The sequence below is a fragment of the Amblyomma maculatum genome, chromosome 6 (genome assembly GCF_055883805.1).
Source record: "Amblyomma maculatum isolate TAMU_Amacu chromosome 6, ASM5588380v1, whole genome shotgun sequence".
Lineage (NCBI taxonomy): Eukaryota > Metazoa > Arthropoda > Arachnida > Ixodida > Ixodidae > Amblyomma > Amblyomma maculatum.
The window spans coordinates 96,138,941-96,155,987 of NC_139349.1; the positions used below are offsets into that span (position 1 = coordinate 96,138,941).

The 17,047-nt window shown below is 43.5% G+C and overlaps 1 protein-coding gene across 1 annotated transcript in view; it reads right to left on the minus strand.

Moving 5' to 3' along the window:
* Window positions 1-17,047, minus strand: part of LOC146186350 (neprilysin-1-like) — a 69,508-nt gene that overhangs the window by 39,946 nt on the left and 12,515 nt on the right. Inside the window, exons 4-7 of the mRNA XM_084608036.1 lie at window positions 12,650-12,727; window positions 10,736-10,871; window positions 5,455-5,742; window positions 770-949 (exon numbers count right to left, since the gene is read on the minus strand). Coding sequence (XP_084464162.1) covers window positions 770-949; window positions 5,455-5,742; window positions 10,736-10,871; window positions 12,650-12,727 — 682 coding nt within the window. The remainder of the gene's footprint in view (window positions 1-769; window positions 950-5,454; window positions 5,743-10,735; window positions 10,872-12,649; window positions 12,728-17,047) is intronic.

Consider the following 17,047-nt stretch of genomic DNA (forward strand, 5'->3'; position numbering starts at 1 on the left):
ATTTATTTCTGCGCAACTGAAAAATTAATGCAGGGTGGTTACATTTGAAAGTACACGCTTTTTTGCGGCCCTGTAGACAACGTATAACCCATCATTGAGATCATCGTGATCATTGCCAATGATCATCATCTTTGTCACGATCATCACCATTAAGGCGGACGGATCACGTAAACTAAGCGAGTTCTGCAGCGGACGTTCCGTTCAATTCACTGCGATTTTTTTTTTCAAAGACTTCTATTGCGAATGATAGCCGATGATGATGCATCCACGCTGAACACGACATAATGTCCGTGGACACGCAACAATATTTCACTTCAATAGACAGATATTCTTCTCATGTTCGGCTAGTTGAACGAAAAACTTAAGCATATTTTAGAAACTGCATTGGGACAGGGCAAAAGTATTAGCGTTGGCGTCACGTTGGTGGCTCCTAGTCGACGCCTTTCTACATCTACTTACCTACATAGCATGACTCCGCACTTTTTCGTCTCATGACTCACATGCATCGTGACTCTTGTCTCATGAATTACATCACTCAACACTTTGTCTCATGAATTACATCACTCAACACTTTCATGTCATACGACAAATGACTTGTTGATCATAAAGCACTCCTTGTGCCATGGCTCACTAATGATGTCACTTGTCCCGGTGCCAAATTTTGCAGACACGTCTGATACCACGTAACTAATTATTGCTTCCGCATTAATAAATTAGTGACCGAACCAGCCGATCAAATGACCCAGTAGAGAAGTTGTCGGCAGCTTACCGAAGAAGACTTCCATCTGAGCGGTGTTGGCGACGTTCGACGGGTAGGCGATCACGAAACGCATGTAAGAGGCTTTCTCCAGGCTGATACGCTTCACAAAGCCTTCGATCCAGTCTGTGCTCTCTATCTTATCAGTGAGGGCACTCCTCACGCGATGTGCCATTTCAGACGCTTTATGGACTGCAGTTTGGGGTACCGCTGGAGCGAACCAAAGAAAAAGTGGTGTCTTCTAGGAGATCAAACGTTGACACACAGGGAAAGAAATTTTTTATCGAAAGCAACTGCTTAGTCATTTGATTGAAACTGGCTTCATTTTAAATCAGGGAAGGTGCCTAATAAGTGATATTCAACTTGATTTCACTTAGACCTCAACGGTTTCAAAGTTCCTGATTATATATATATATATATATATATATATATATATATATATATATATATATATATATATATATATATATATATATATATATATATATAGTGCCGGACGTTCTCATCGACACAGTGCCGGGGTGCTATGAGGCAACTAAGTACAAACCTGGAGTGCTAAAGGACTAGCTTCAGGGCTATAGCCCAACCAGTATTTGGGTTATTCATATTTTTGCTAGGCGCATAGTGGGACAAGTCTAAGCAAGTACTGGCTTCGTGAACAATCCGCGAATGTCTCTTTCTTCCTGAGCGGCGTGAAGTGTTTGATGTTTACTTTTTTTCAGATTAGTTGACTTGTCTTGGCATGGCCTCCCAGTGTCGAGAGGTGGCTTTAATCTAACTGTACAAGCATATGTGTCTCGCACCGAAGTGGTACCATTCTCCCACAGTGCCTTCTTGTGGCAAACTGAGGAACACACTTTCTTTTCCACTGCGTTTCTGAAAGCGGCCATTACTCATCGTCAAATAAAGGTTTGATTCTATGATTCACACACTCCCACCCTCACGTTTGTTTATCTCATGACTGTGCATCGCATCGGAAGGGTATACATCAACTCAGCAGCAAAGTTCATTTGGCGCATGAGGAGGAGTTCATGAAACTGCGTAGGCTGACCAGAAATGGAAGAAAAGACTGGCTAGTCACGACACAGAAGCGAACTGTTCCTGGTAGCTGCATCACGTGGCCACTTTTGATGGCATGGATCGAAGCAGCGATTCTTGTGGTCGGTTCTGGCGCCGACACATATGTAAAATACAATGACTTCAGCTTCACTGATGTTGAGAGCAAATATATAATAACGGGACGACGGTAACGCTTTATGGCGACTGTTTTCTCGTAAAAGGAAACGATTTTTATGATAGGTTGGTTTGTTTAGGGTGTTTTAACGCCATAAAGCGACTCCGGCTATAAAAAACGTCGGAGGGAAGGCTCAGGAAATTTCCACCATCTGGTGTTCTTTAACCTGCACAGACATCGCACAGCACCCGGGCGCCCTTACTTTTCGCCTGCATCAAAAAGTGGCCGCCACGGCCAGGATTAGATCCCGCATCCCTGGGTACCGCAGTTGAGGTTTGTACAAGGTCCTTATTCTATAAACGAATGCAAGAATAGGGCGGGACTGTTTGAACTGTTTGCAAACCGCCACAGGGCAAAAGTTAAACTCTATAATTCGTCTAACTTTAAAAATTCATGCTGATAGGTCCAGTTGTCTTGGACATTTAATATTCCCCCAAGTGAAAAGGTACCATACGGCAGCAAGCGAAGAAAACACGCAGGCACACAGGAGAAAAAGAAATAGTGAACACTGCTCTATAGGAATGGGAACTTCAGAAGGCGGGACTGTCGGGGGAGTTGGTTCACGCAAAAGACAGCGAAAGGGTCCGCTGAACATTCCGCCATTCTTAAATATATTTTTCATTAGGAGTGAACTATGTTATTTCCTTCTGTTATTGTGCGTGTGTGTGGACCTTCATGTGCGGTCGTACTGGCACCCTTTCAACCGAGAACGTTTTAGCAACTAGGCCAACAGAAAGCCCTGCCGGAGCCACTAGGACGTTCATTGGAAAGTACGGTGCTCCCTAACCGTTACGCTGCAGAAATCTTCAGATTAACAAAAGCCACGAATAAATCGATGGAAATGGAAACACTGAAGTTTCGAAGCTCAGCATATGCACTGTTTGCTAATAACCAGGGCAAAGATTGTTAGTGCGGCAACAACTAGTGGAGATGCCAGGCAAGTTTAAATGTTGGCACGGTAGAGCGTGCCTGCTTCTGTATAACTAAACCTCTTCCGCTATGCCTAGCTGTTGCGGAAAGGTAAGGAAGTCGCGATCGTCTAAAACAGCGTTAATTGTTGTAAGAGACACCGACGGACAGCTAGGCATATGTCTGAATATGTCGGCTGAATATGTCTGCAACCAAGCATCCCGAAATTTTCTTATTTTCAAGGCAGGGCGGAAAATATCAGTTTTGTTAAAAAAAAAAAGATGTATCAGGACTGCTCTTGTGAAATCGTAAAGACAATCAGTTGAAATCATCTATTCCCATTCCCTATATTCGAATGATTCCATCCCATGCAAGTTAATCTACAGCAAGAGCCAATTCTTAACCCAGCGACCAAACGCGTCGTGTTGCTACTTAAAATAAACGGCAAATATTTAGCTTGAAGTTCGTCTTGTGCGAAGACGTGCTATACACCGGAGGCGTGCGCTGTTCATCTGGAACCTTACTGTGCCCGCAACAAGAAGGCGGACAAGTTCACGGCTAGAATCTATCTGATTAGACTGAATACTATGCGTTTTCTTATTTATTATTGGTCGGCAGTAGTAGCGGTCCCACTCTGCATATAGGAAAAAAAAGCTACAGAAAATTTTCAGTTGTTGCAAAACAAGTTCTGTGTTGTTTTTGACAGTAAACATGATGTTACAAGATAACTTTTTGCTGGATCATCCAAATATTGTGTTTTTAAACAGAACACTTGCTGCAGAACAACGCACTAAAGAAAAGCACTACACAAAAATGTACAAACCTCCAGAAAGGTACTACAGAACACAGAAAAAGACTCACGTTGGGATAGAACTACAGAATATTTTATCGTATTTTGACATGACCCTGCCACTGTTTTTTTTTTTTTACCTGGGTGTACATATACTATCTTTCTGCAGGAACATACAATAGAAAAGGGGAGCAAAGGGGGGAGGCAATCATTAGTATGGGGCCCATTTTGTGCCATGGTCAGAACCGTGGGCTGGGCGAACGAAGATTTCTACACCTGGGAAATCGTACACAGATTCATATATCACTCTTTAAATATAATATTCGCATGTCAGATTTAAGTATTTCGGTGAGGTTGCTATACTGTACAAACAAAATGCAGTGGTATAATACATTTGAGAGGCAAAAACTGCCGTAAATTATTCTGCGGGCACTGCGCTGGTTTGTCGGCCCAAGGAAGCCAGATGACACTTCACGAAGACTTAGCCTGCCACAAGAGAGCACGGTATTCTGCTAATTTGCAATGGTGAACGAGAGAGAAGGAGAGCAGAGAGGTCAAATAGGGCTCGACGACCTATTTCTAACTTTCTGTAATCTATCTCATCACTTCCTTGCAGCAGTGTGGAAGCTACGAGCCCTGTTCAGCCAATCACGAGGGTTCGTTGAGCGTGTTTGTAAGCGCCGTGTCGTCTGCAGATGTGGTTCTAAAGGAGTGTAAATAGATCCTGTCGACGCATTAAACCTTGGAAAAACTTTCGTAAGTCTTATTCACGTTACGTTGTTCGTCAGCGTAATCCACGCTTTTAGTTCACCGTACGCAAATGAAGCCGCGATGGAAACCTCTAAAGCCCCATTGACTCGAAAATAGATGGGCTTTAGCAACATCGGCATTTTGACGCCATGTGATTTTCTGCACTTCAAGCATTTTTACCACCGAAGAGACTTTCTTCTTTATGCCTGGGAGAGGAAAATCATCGCCTAAAACAAAAATAAATGCAATCTGACACTCATAATTGCTGCTGTACATTATGTGAGGCCAAATTAATGCTGGATGCACCATTTACGACCAATGAACATGTCAAACGTTCCAGTAACAACTATGAGTTGACTGCTAAGCGAGACCCCTTGCTAGATTGCACTCTAATCCTGCTTCGAAGCGAGCCGCCATGTTGAAAACGTGATTTCAGCATGCGCAAGAGGCTCCAGCGCTAAACTCGGGAAATAGATCATGTAGAGCGAGTTTGCATTAAGGTTCGATTGAAATAGATTTTCGCGAATGCTCTGTTCAGAGCCTGTAATCCCATATGCCTTATACAACCACTTTATACTGGCAGTAGACTCCGCAGCGTCAGACAGTCGCCTCTGCATTCCATCGTGATTGAGATAGAGTGTAATGTATCTCGCAGTGAGTTACATTCTTGTCAACTAGTTAGTTGGTACCAGCATTCAGGATAGTTTGTTGGCAGTGCTCAAACCGTGGCTGTACGGCACGGGCTGTAGATAGCAATGCTAAGCGCACTTCATATAAGTAAAAATTGCAAACTCGTAAGAAACAGCGCTTAAAGTACGCAGATGCTACTGACCTGTTGGAAAGCTTGCAATGGTGTCTTATCAATATTTCATGATACTAAAGTACGCGAAGGTTTTCGAGCAGGAAATGAAAATTCAGAAAAACAGCGTTACAATGAACGCAAAGATATTATTATTTAGGGTACTGTCGGTTGTCTAAGAAAGGTATTGCATAACGAAGTGCTTTTTTTCTTACAGTAACGCAGGTAAGTGTTCATGAGTGCCATCTCCATGACTCCGTACACGGTCTCGAAGCACTTCTTCTGAAAGGGCTCGTGAGTCCGAATCATGATGCGACTGCTGGCGAGCGGTAGGAGCTGGTGCACTAGTCTCCAGGACAGGAGTAGACGCGCGTCGTTACGGCCCAAGGTACCGTTTCCCGCGAGCAGTATCATCAGTTCCGTCGTGTTTTGCAGCACGATGATAGCGTCTGAGGGGCCGTACGTTTTGTCCGTGTAATTTCCGATAAGCCTTGCCCATCCGCCTGCAAAAAGCAGTCATATTGAAATAGAACTATAACACACGTTCCCAGCAACCGTACGGTAGTGACCAGCAGCGGCTACAGAACCTGTTAATAGTACTAATGCCACGTTGCCAGATCATGCTCCATCATGACACACACTGCGGGCTTAAGAGTTCATTAAACATCATGGGTGGAGAGGCAGTGAGGGCGCAGAAGTGAAAAATTATCATCGCGTGCATGTGGGCCGCATTTCGAATCCCAGTTCAGTTCAGTTCAGTTCAGTCGTTCAGTCGTGTCCGACTCTTCGTGACCCTATTGACCATGTCACGCCACGCTTTCCGGTCTCTCACTATCTTCCTAACATCACATAACTTCATCTGCAGTGCCTCGAGGATGCCATCTAACCATCGCGTTCGCTGCCTACCCCTTCTCCGGCGACCCTCAACCTTTCCCAACATCAAATCCCAGTGCCGCTCAATTCATCCCCGGATTAGGAAAAAATTGCACGTACGTGCCTATGGTACTTCATGAAGAGGTTTGAAGTACAACCTGATACTTCACCTCAAAGCGTGGTGTTGACGTTTGTTCATCTCTGAACGCATCCATGTACATATCTATGAGTTTGTGAGAAACAGCAAACACTTTATTTTAATGGCGGCCCATTTTCAGGTTACTGGTTCTATTAAGTAAGATAAGGCTGTACGTGGTCATGTCCCAAGATATAAGTGATGGAAAAATGGCCGTAGTTATGGAAAGTGTGCACTGCTGAATATATTCAACACATGGGTAACGCACCCTTTGCGATAGAATGTTGGGTGGAATTATCAAGTTCTCCGAGAGTTGTCACTGCTACGGAATCTTCACCATGACGCGGTAGCAGCTTGTCGATGAAATCCCGCACTAAGGAGAACAAAAAGAAATTCAAAAGATGGTTACGAATGTGTAACTTAAATGTTTTTGCGCTAGCTGCTGTTTGACACCAAATAATTATTTAGGGGCATCTTCTGCTCCTTTCTCGCCAAACTAGACTGCTTTATTTGAATCCGGTATTTATACTACAACAGGGATACTCGGAAATAAACACTTTTTAAAGGATCGCTCACAACAGCGACAGTAAACGTGAGCAGGTGTCCGCAAAAGTTTTATGAGCAGCAAATTCACGAAAAACGTGAATTTCCTCGCCGCTTAGAGGCAAATTCAGATATTGCATAGTATGTTGTGTACCGGCCGCACCGAGTATCAGTAGAATACGCATCCTTCAATTTGTGGCAGTATGTTTAAACGCCCATCAGTTTGGCATTGTCTTGATTTTCCTGTACCGAAAACTTTTGCGAGAACCTGACCGGCTGTATAGGGACGTTGGTTAGCATGTGGGCCCCATAACTTCGCTCTTGCCGTAATGTACTGCTGCACCAGTAGCAACGCTGCGGGCTGTTGTCGTTGCGAACTACCTACATTCGGGCATAGTGCCTAGCGCACAAGGAATACGCGCACAGAAGGTAGAGGGACTATACGCACCTGCCTTCTGCGTGAGTCTTCCTTGTGCGCTAACCACTATCTTATTTTAGCAAACAACTACCCCAATCATGAGCCTTGGCGCATTCCAACACTGTCGCCGTAACGTCCCAAGCGTCTAGGCAGGCCATATCCTCCCACCCTCTAACCGTCTACCCTCTTCCCCATTCGCTGTCCCTGCCCTGCCCTAATTGTAGAGAGTATGATCATGGAAGACAGTTGGGCTAGTTGGTGTGTATTCGTTAATGACTGCGACATTGCAACTAGCGTGGAAAAACACAAAGGACAGTGTTTTTCCACGCTAGTTGCAATGTCGCAGTCATTAACGAATTGTAGAGAGGAAACGTTATTATTTCGCTACACGGCAACAGTGACAAGTTCGCTGCGAGCTCTGATGACAGCGACGCCAAACTAAGGAGCAAACTGGTAGAAACTAACGGCCTAATAATAAACAATTATGCGATACGAGAGTCAAAAAATTATCTTTACCGCAAGCCTATAGCAGATTAGTATGCTCCACAAGATGCTCCGCCGCGGTATCCCAGTAATTAGGGTATTCGACTGATGATTACTAAGACGCAGGGTCGATCTCGGCTGCTGCAGCCGCGTTTCTGTGGCGGAGAAGCACAATTAGCGCCCATGTGCTGTGCGATGTCAGTGCCCGTTAAAGAATCCTACGTAATCAAAATTTTTCGGAGCCCTCCGCTACGGCATCCCTCATAAATGGTGTCAGATGGGCAAGTTAAACCACGTATATACTATACGATACCACCTATCTACAAGGTATAGAATCCCCATGTCCCGACGATTTCATTTCAACGCCACGGTGCACTTCCCGTCGCATTGACCAGCGTCAAAAGGCTGGCGGCACGAAATGTAAAAGGCATTTTTTCCTCCTACATTTCCCTGAGATCCACCTAACGGAATTATGTTTGCCCCAATATTGCAGCCACTGAATTTGAGCAACATTTTCACGTTGCACGCCTAACTTTCTAAAGTTGAATTTGCGTTGTAGCAACGTTCACTGTAATCAGTTCTTTGGTTTTATTCTATGAATGTATACCCCACTATCGTGATAATGTCATAGACCGTGATGACAAAATAATGGAATAAACTCTGAATGTCTTATCAGGTCAACGCCTAAAAGGGGTGCAGTGCCACCAATGTCAACGTTCCCGTTCGCATAGATGCCTGATTGCAGACCTCCGCTGGATGCTATCTATATTTCTATTCGCTATAAAGCCAGATTGAAGTGCTGAAGATTTCAGAGCGTCAACTGCTCTGGATTTTTCGCGCTTGCGTGCAGATATAAAGCAGCAACGCAGTGCCAAATGATCACGTCTTCTACGTCTCAAAAAAGAAAACAGCGCAGGCTTACCTAAGCAAGAGAAATCATTATCCCAATATTGAAGTGTGTTGGCAATGAAGGGCCGCGCATTGCCAACACAATATCAATATTCGGCTCATGGCTTGGAGTTGCGTGCACGAGCACGCTTCAGCTTGGTAGCCATGGCGATTGTCGCAGGCGAATATGCTAGTGATGAAGTGAGTTGCCTTACAGAAGAGCTAGTCGAGTCACCGCAGGTTCAAGCATCCGACGAAAGTGCTATGTCGAATATGAGTCCCTTTTTAAAGTGTACGATGTGTGGATTTTTTTTTTTTTTTTTGAAGTCTAGAGGAAGCTCAAAATGTGAAGGGCGATACACAAAACTAGTCAAAATCAGTACACTCTAGGCTCGCCTCTGCGGACATCCTCGTGCGGACACTGTACTACGGACACAGCTATTTTCTGTCGAGTTCAAGTTCTCAGTGTTGTGTTCTTAATGTTGTGCCGGCGTGCAATTATTTTGCAAAGAAAAAAAACTATTTACTAGTACGCGTAACTAAAAAACATTGTTGAACTCCCAATAACATTACTGCAAAATATAATGCAAGAAAGAAGTGATCACTCATTGGCATCTACCTAACTTTCTCTGCAACTTCGTAGCTAGATAAAAGTGCTAGTCCAGGATTTGAATTCGGGACCACCGTCTACCTGGGTACGTAGAAAGGAAAGTTTGTAGCCGCATTTTTACAAATAAGGCTTTTTTGCCCGCACGGCAGCGCATAGGTGAATGCCAATGTGTAATAACTAATTCCTTACTACAAACCTCTTCTCCTTTGGAAGATCCTCCTAAACTTTGGACTAAAATGTAATGTACGCATTAAAAATTGTGGAGGCACTTAAGCTCCACCTTTAAGGGTATGAAGCAACAGCGTTAATGGTTTCAGCCTGCGGCTCCCTTGCAGCCTCTCTTTTGCATACACATAGTCTTAGAGGTGGCACGTCCGATTTGGGTGAAAGGAAGAAAAATAGATCCAATGTAGCCAGTTTATAAAGACGGTTGTACCAATATTGGGAAAATAACGATATAAACAGGTCCAATATTTCCAACGGTTTAGAACGGGAGCACCAACATCGTTGGAACACATGAACCTTGGTCCACCGTTGGATCTGTTGTGGACTTGCTGAACCGATGTTGGGCAAACAGTGGCAAAGTTGGGCCTCTGTATGACCACCATTTGCCAGTGCGTTACCAATATTAGATTGCCGGCTTGTGCTGCCTGGGCGCTTACTTATCAATCCCTTCAACTGTACCTCTAATATATCTACAGATTCTTATAAGCACAAATTCTTAGACTCTTAAGATTAAGGTTAAGATTCTTATAACCCGGGTGGCACACACACACACACACACACACACACACACACACACACACACACACACACACACACACACACACACACACACACACACACACACACACACACACACACACACACACACACACACACACACACACACACACACACACACACACACACACACACACACACACACACACACACACACACACACACACACACACACCACTGGTCCGATATTGGTATTATGTTGGCAATGCACTGGTCGTTGAGCCGGACATTGTCAACACGGTAACATTAGACCAATGGTTTGTGCCGTCTGGGACCAGTCATAGGCGACTACCCGACATAGATGTACTGCGCCAATTCAACCATGCCCTGCCAACTTGCCTGCTGTGAACTATGGGGGTAGCGTGCCTGACTAAACATCCAAGAACACTGGAAGGTTGATGCCTACCGCACTGTCCTATCTCAAATATGCAACCTGACTCAGCTCCTTCCAACATTGTGATATGGTGTAGTAAAGTCGTCACACAGTTCATCAAAGCGTCAGTGCTGGGACTCACACCTGCCAACGTACTTCTTCTTGCAAGAGCCATGCCCATGATGCTCTGCTCACAACGTCAAAAAAAAAGCCGTTTTTTTTTTTTTTGTGCAGAACAGTCTGCAACGCTGTAGCGTTAAAGTTCGAAGATTACGTACTTTGTTTCAATAATCAACTGTAACGATCGACACACAGAAGTCTCATTTCAACTGGACTTGACGTCCGGAATTGGCAGGCCACGACAGATGCTGAACAGCTTTAATAGGTACCAGTGTTCTCAGCTCTAAAGATGATTCCCACTAGGGCAGCGTCCAGGTCTGAATCGTATTCTTCTAGGTAGTCTTTGTACAGTTTCATGGTTGAATTGATCCCCAGCCATTCCGTGTAGTTGCTGTCGATGCCCATCTGCAGCGAAAAAGAAAAGCAGCCGGTGCAGCCTCTCGGTGTTTAGACTAGAAGAGAATCTTCGGGATTCCACGTTGTAACGCCGACATACACTGTGTTCCTTCAGGCGATTTTTGTGTTTCCCTTATGAAAGTGTCGTTATCGGTCCAAAATCACAAGCACAGTGCTGGAGAGCGAACGAGAATAAAAGCTGGAACTCTATTACTAATTTCGAATAAAAATCGCGAGGATATGCGTGCCTGTACTTTAATTATAAGCCGTCTAATTATATGTACGCACGCGATGCCGCAACGTTCGGCAAGAAGCTCCTCCCTGGTGTGTCGCAGTCGCTGCGTGTGGAACTTCGGCTGACAAGAATTAACGCTTCGTTCTGGGCCAGATCATCATTCACCCGAAAAACAACCTTAGCCCTAATCTGCCTACTCTGATTCTTCGCTATCGTGGGCCGATTAGGAAAGGTTGGTTGTCAGCGCCTCGTGTCCTTCCCCGTTCTTTTCACGCCAAACGCTATAGACGCATTCAGTTGACGTCACGGGTGCAATTTTGTGGTGCAGAACATTGCTTCAGCAGTGCACGTGACGATAAGGTGATTAGATATGCCCGCAGCCTTGAGCCGTTCTACGCGCACCACAAAATGAGGGCCACTGTGACGCAGGTGCATACTTCCTACACGCAACAGCTTCGTCATATGCAGGGAGGGGCTCTATGCCGAATGCGTAGTTAGACGGTTTGGGGCTAAAAGTTCGGACGTGCCCATCTCAGGACACAGTTGTGCCAATAAAGCTGTACAAAAATGAACCGCCTTTAAATGCCGCCGCATGCAAATTTTTATTATAAAAAAGCGCGCTGACCGCAGTCACTAAAAGCTTAATTACTGAATTTTAGACAGTTATTGGGGTTATGACGAACGTTTTGTTTTCAGCATTTTTGTCTGCCTGGCTGCATAACTGACTCACACAAACGCTTTTTGTACGTTGCTCTTCTAACTTTTCATAGAAATACTGAAAGTAAAATTTTGAACGCCCTCTATATTTAATTTTAAAGGGTGTTTGTACCTAAAATTTTAACGCCGCCAAATCAAAGGAGACGCCAGTTTTTCAATGTATATATTAGTTAATCTGGTTTGAAATGTCTGACGCCAAAAAAAGAACGCATTCAGAATCGCCTTCAATTGGTTTTCCCGCGTTGCGTGTTTCAGAAATGGCGGCTCTGTGGGCAGTATCGCAACCAAACTCTAGTTAACTGCTTCTAAAATTCTAAAACAAAGAACACAGCTGATATCAATATTTGCTGCCTAAAAAATGCGAGTGAGATTATTTTACAAATGTTCGAAGCGAGAAAATCAATGCAACGAGCTTTCTAACGAGTACATTTGACGTCATGTATTTTGAACCACATTGCCGAATAATGAAACCTAAAAGGCAAGACAGCCCTGTGACATGCAGGCAGGAAATTAACCTTGTTTTATGCAGAGCAGGTATTTTAAGTCAGTGGTCGTGAGTATAGCTGCAAATACCAGCAATAAGTAAATGTATTCTCCTCCCCTGCTTTTGGGAACAAACTGCTGTGCATGAAATGTTATTGCGCGATTGATTTTCACTTTGCTCGTGTTCTGCGAAGCCAGTCACACCAGGCCTTATAGGCTGAAGTCAGCAGTACACTGCTGCCGCGTCTCATACCGTCAAGATTTTCTTTTTGTACAAGGCTAGACGAACCGCGCTGAATCGAACAATGGCTGGCAGGCCGTATTCGAAGGATAGCCGTACGATGCACTCTACGGTGTTGAAGTCTGGACTGGGCGGAATGTTCGAGATGTCGAGGCCCACAAGAACGAGGAAGTCTTTCAGAGAAGATACCTGCACGATGCAAAGGTTGCCAACTGTTTTGATAATTGACTGCTCCTATTGTCATTGCATAGAAACGCCGCACTTTGCTGAACGTCAATCAGCCGAGGCTGAATGAAACCACATTCGTGCAACATGAGGCAAACTTCACTGTGCAGCTTTGGTTGGTGCTAGCATGCATGGTAGCGGTTACAGCTGCAGTCGCGATGCAAGGTATTTATTTAGATGTCTGGCTGATTTATTTACAATTAGCATATCGATTTTACATGTATGATTTGATTCTAGGATTGTGGGCAAGACAGACTACGCGGCTTATTTGCTTGCAACAAATAATGAATGTAAACAATGCAATTTATTATAGGGCTGAGAGCAGGACAGACAACGCAATTAAATTACTTGCAATAAATGCCGAATTAAACTTAATATCAGCAAATGACGCATGCATTATTTCAGGTATATATAACTGACATTTTTTTTTTTATATTTTCATTCAATTAGCTCTACGATAATGATGTGACAACTGACTTTCGTTATTTAAACTGCTTATAAAGGGGAGAAAGACCCAAGACTGAAGGCTATTAATCAAGTGGCGCATACAAAAACATGACAGAAAACTTGCTTGACCACTTCATACTGAGCTATTAGGTGAAAAATAAAGAGTGGAAAATAAAAGTCAATGTGCCGTTAAACGTGCCATAAGTAAGTTTTATTCCTCCCTCAGACGGTGTAGCTTACTATGTTCATTTTTTTTTTCGAGTCCCGGCCTCGGCGGCAGCTTTTCGATGGAGGCGAGAAGCAAGGCGCCCGTGTACTGTGCGATGCCAGTGCACGTTAAAGAACCTTAGGTGGTCTAAATTTCCGGAGTCCTGCACTACGGCGTCTCTCATAGCCTGAGTTGCTTTGTGATGTTAAACCCCACAAACCAAACCAAACCAACCAATCATTTTTTTTCTTTTAGTTGCTTTTATGTGGACCAAGCTTCGATATATATGTAAGCACGTTACTTTGCCGAAAGCGTAAAAACCAACCATCCTTTCCGGCCTATTGTAACACATGCAGAAAACTGTGTACACCTATATTCAAGAACAGAAAAGTTCTCTGTGATCACTTCGGTCAAATTGCAAAGGAAGGCTTCAGAAGCTTGCCACGTCACAAAGTATGCAACACATAGCATTAGTCAAAGCTTTTCCAGCTAATAACCAGAAAGAAAGAAATCCTCTTCCTGCAGATAACCGAATTTTTGGCATAATAAGTTGTTCGCGACAAGAGTGCCGGCGTACATCCCTCACCTGTTTTCTGTTGTGTTTTAATAGCCCAGTTAACTTTGTTTTTCGTGCACTAAACTTAACATGCAACTAAATTCTTGCAAGTACGAGCTTTACATTCGTCCTTCATTTTCTCTACTGTTAGCCTCAGTAGAATACTCGCCATCATCATCGGCCCGACTGCACCCACTGCGGGCAAAGGCCTCTCTCATGTCCCCTAATTAAGCCAGTCCTACGTCAGCTTCAGTCACATAATCCCTGCGAACTCCTTAATCTCATCCACTCACCTCACTTTCTGCTTTTTCCTGCTACGCTTTTTTTCCATTGGAATCCAATTTGTTAACCTTAGTGACCATTGGCTATCTTCCCTCCGCATTACATTATCTGCTGATATCCATTTTTTTTTCTTCATTTCGACTGGAATGTAACCCTCGCTTGCTCTCTAGCCTACAATGCACGCTTCCTGTCCTTTAGCATTACACCTATCATTTTATGTTCCATAGCTTTCCGCGTGGTTTTCAAATTAAGCTGGACCCTTTTCGTTGGCCTCCACATTTCTGACGCATAGGTGAGAGCCTGAAAGATGCAGCTTTTATACACTTTCGTGGTGCTTTGCCTCCCTACGACATTAACTACCCTTCGCAATTCGTCCCCTGAGTTACTCAGCAAGGTAATCTCATCAGATAATCGCAAATCAGTGAAGTATTATCTATTAGCCCTTATCCGTAACTGCCCCACATCTTCCTCTACGCAGTGACTAGCACTGGAGAGATATTGTTTCCTTTCCTAACACCATTTTTTCAGGGAATTTTATTACCTTCTTTACAGGATACTTGCCCAGAGTTCCTGTGCAGCAATATAGATATATTCCAGTGATTTAACGTCTGGTAAAGGCAGTGGTCCCGGGTTAAATCCCCGGCTCAAAACAAATTTTTTTCTCACTACAAAGTTCCTGAAAAAGCTTTATGACTGTTCTTTGCAGCCAGATGGCTGCGTTTAGATAGATGCCATTCAGTAATTACTCCCTTATTCATATCTACCCCAGCTTAGGGGTTCCCCTTAATATTCGACGAGCGGTCAGCGGCGCCCCATAATATTTATTTATTTATTTATTCAGGTTACCCCTAAAGGCCCTCCAAAGGAGGGTATTACATAGGGGGGGGGGGGGGATACAATTGTAAAAAAACACGATGCAATTAGCAACAAATACAATAAGAACCGTTATATAACATCAAAAGAGGAAAGAAAAACAACACCAAAAATTCTACACATTTCCGTCACTGCGAAGTAGCTCTTGGAATTTATTTATGTTAGTTTCTGTAGCGATGTGCGATGGCAAGTTATTCCATTCAATGATAGTGCGAGGTATGAATGAATTGGCATAAGATGATAAATGACACTTGGCGCGTTTAACTTTGAAAGCATGATCAAGTCGTGGAAAAATGACATCAGGTGACTGAAACAAATCACTGCGCAATAGTGGATGGTGATAAAGCTTATGGAAAAGTGTTAACCGAGCGTGTTTACGACGACATGATAAGTCTTCCAGTTCAGCACGTTGTTTTAATGCTGTGACGCTAGTGAAAGGTGAGTAGTCTGAAAAAATAAAACGCACAGCACGGTTCTGCAAGGATTCGATGTTGGTGATAACATAGGCTTGATCAGGGTCCCAAATAGCCGCAGCATATTCAATTTTAGGGCGTATTAGAGTGATATAAGCAAGTTTTTTAACATGGATAGGAGCGTTTTTGAGAGTACGTTTAAGAAGACCAAGTGAACGGTTAGCAGCAGCTAGGGTGAGGTCGATATGGTGATGCCATGTTAGATCAAACTGAAAGTGCACGCCAAGGTATTTGTAAGTGTTTGTTAGTTCAACAGCATTGTCATTGAGCATGTAAGTGGTTGAAATGCGAGCGGTACGACGGGTGAAAGATATAAGTTTAGTTTTAGAAACTTAGAAGGTTGAGCACCATGAGCTTACTGCGTTCAAGTCCGATTGTAGGAATTCGCGGTCACTGTCATTAATAATGTTACGGTAAATTACGCAGTCATCTGCGAAAAGACGAACTCTAGATGTTACACAGGCAGGTAAATCATTAATATAGATTAGAAAAAGCAAAAGACCAAGCACGCTTCCTTGGGGTACACCAGATGTCACATAAGTCGTAGAAGAGTTAGAATTATTAACTGAGGTATACTGAGATCTGGAAGAAAGAAAGACCTTAATCCAGGCGAGCACATTAGGGTGGATGTTAAGCTGTGCTAGTTTTAGTAAAAGTCTGTGATGAGGGACTCGATCGAATGCTTTTGAAAAATCCAGAAAAACTGCGTCGACCTGAAAGCCTGCGTTAAGTGATGATTGTAAGTCATTAACAAAGCCAGCTAGTTGAGTGTCACATGAAAAACCCTTGCGAAAACCGTGCTGATATTTGAAAATAATGTTATGATCTTCGAGATAGTTAATGACTTGGCTATGAATGATATGCTCTAGAAGTTTGCAAAAGTTGCTGGTTAACGAGATGGGTCGATAGTTAAGTGGGGAGGAACGATCACCTGATTTGAATATAGGTATTACCTTTGCTACACGCCAGTCATTAGGAATCAGTCCGCTCGATAACGACTGCGAGAATAAACAGGACAAGATAGCGGAGATGCTTCTGGACGTATTTTTTAGAATCTTATTGTTAAAGCCAAGGTGATCTGAGCTACTTGTAATTTAGAGATTGTTTAATAAGACTGAAATACCTGCTTCATTAATAACTATGTCAGGCATGCAGATGTCATGAAATGTAATTAAGATAGGAGATGAGCTAATGTCTTCATTGGTAAAAACTGATGAGAAGGTTACGTTAAGAACCTGAGCACAATCGGATTTATTGATTATGACGCCGTTACTGTCGGAAAGCAAAATGTCAGGGTGAAAGCTAGGATTTATGATGCGCCAAAATTTACGAGGGTTGTTGGTTAACAGAGAGGATAAGTCATGATTGAAAAACTGACGTCGAGTGGATTTTAATAATAACTGGTATTCTCTGTCGCATTTCTTATACCTTTCCCACGTCCCTAA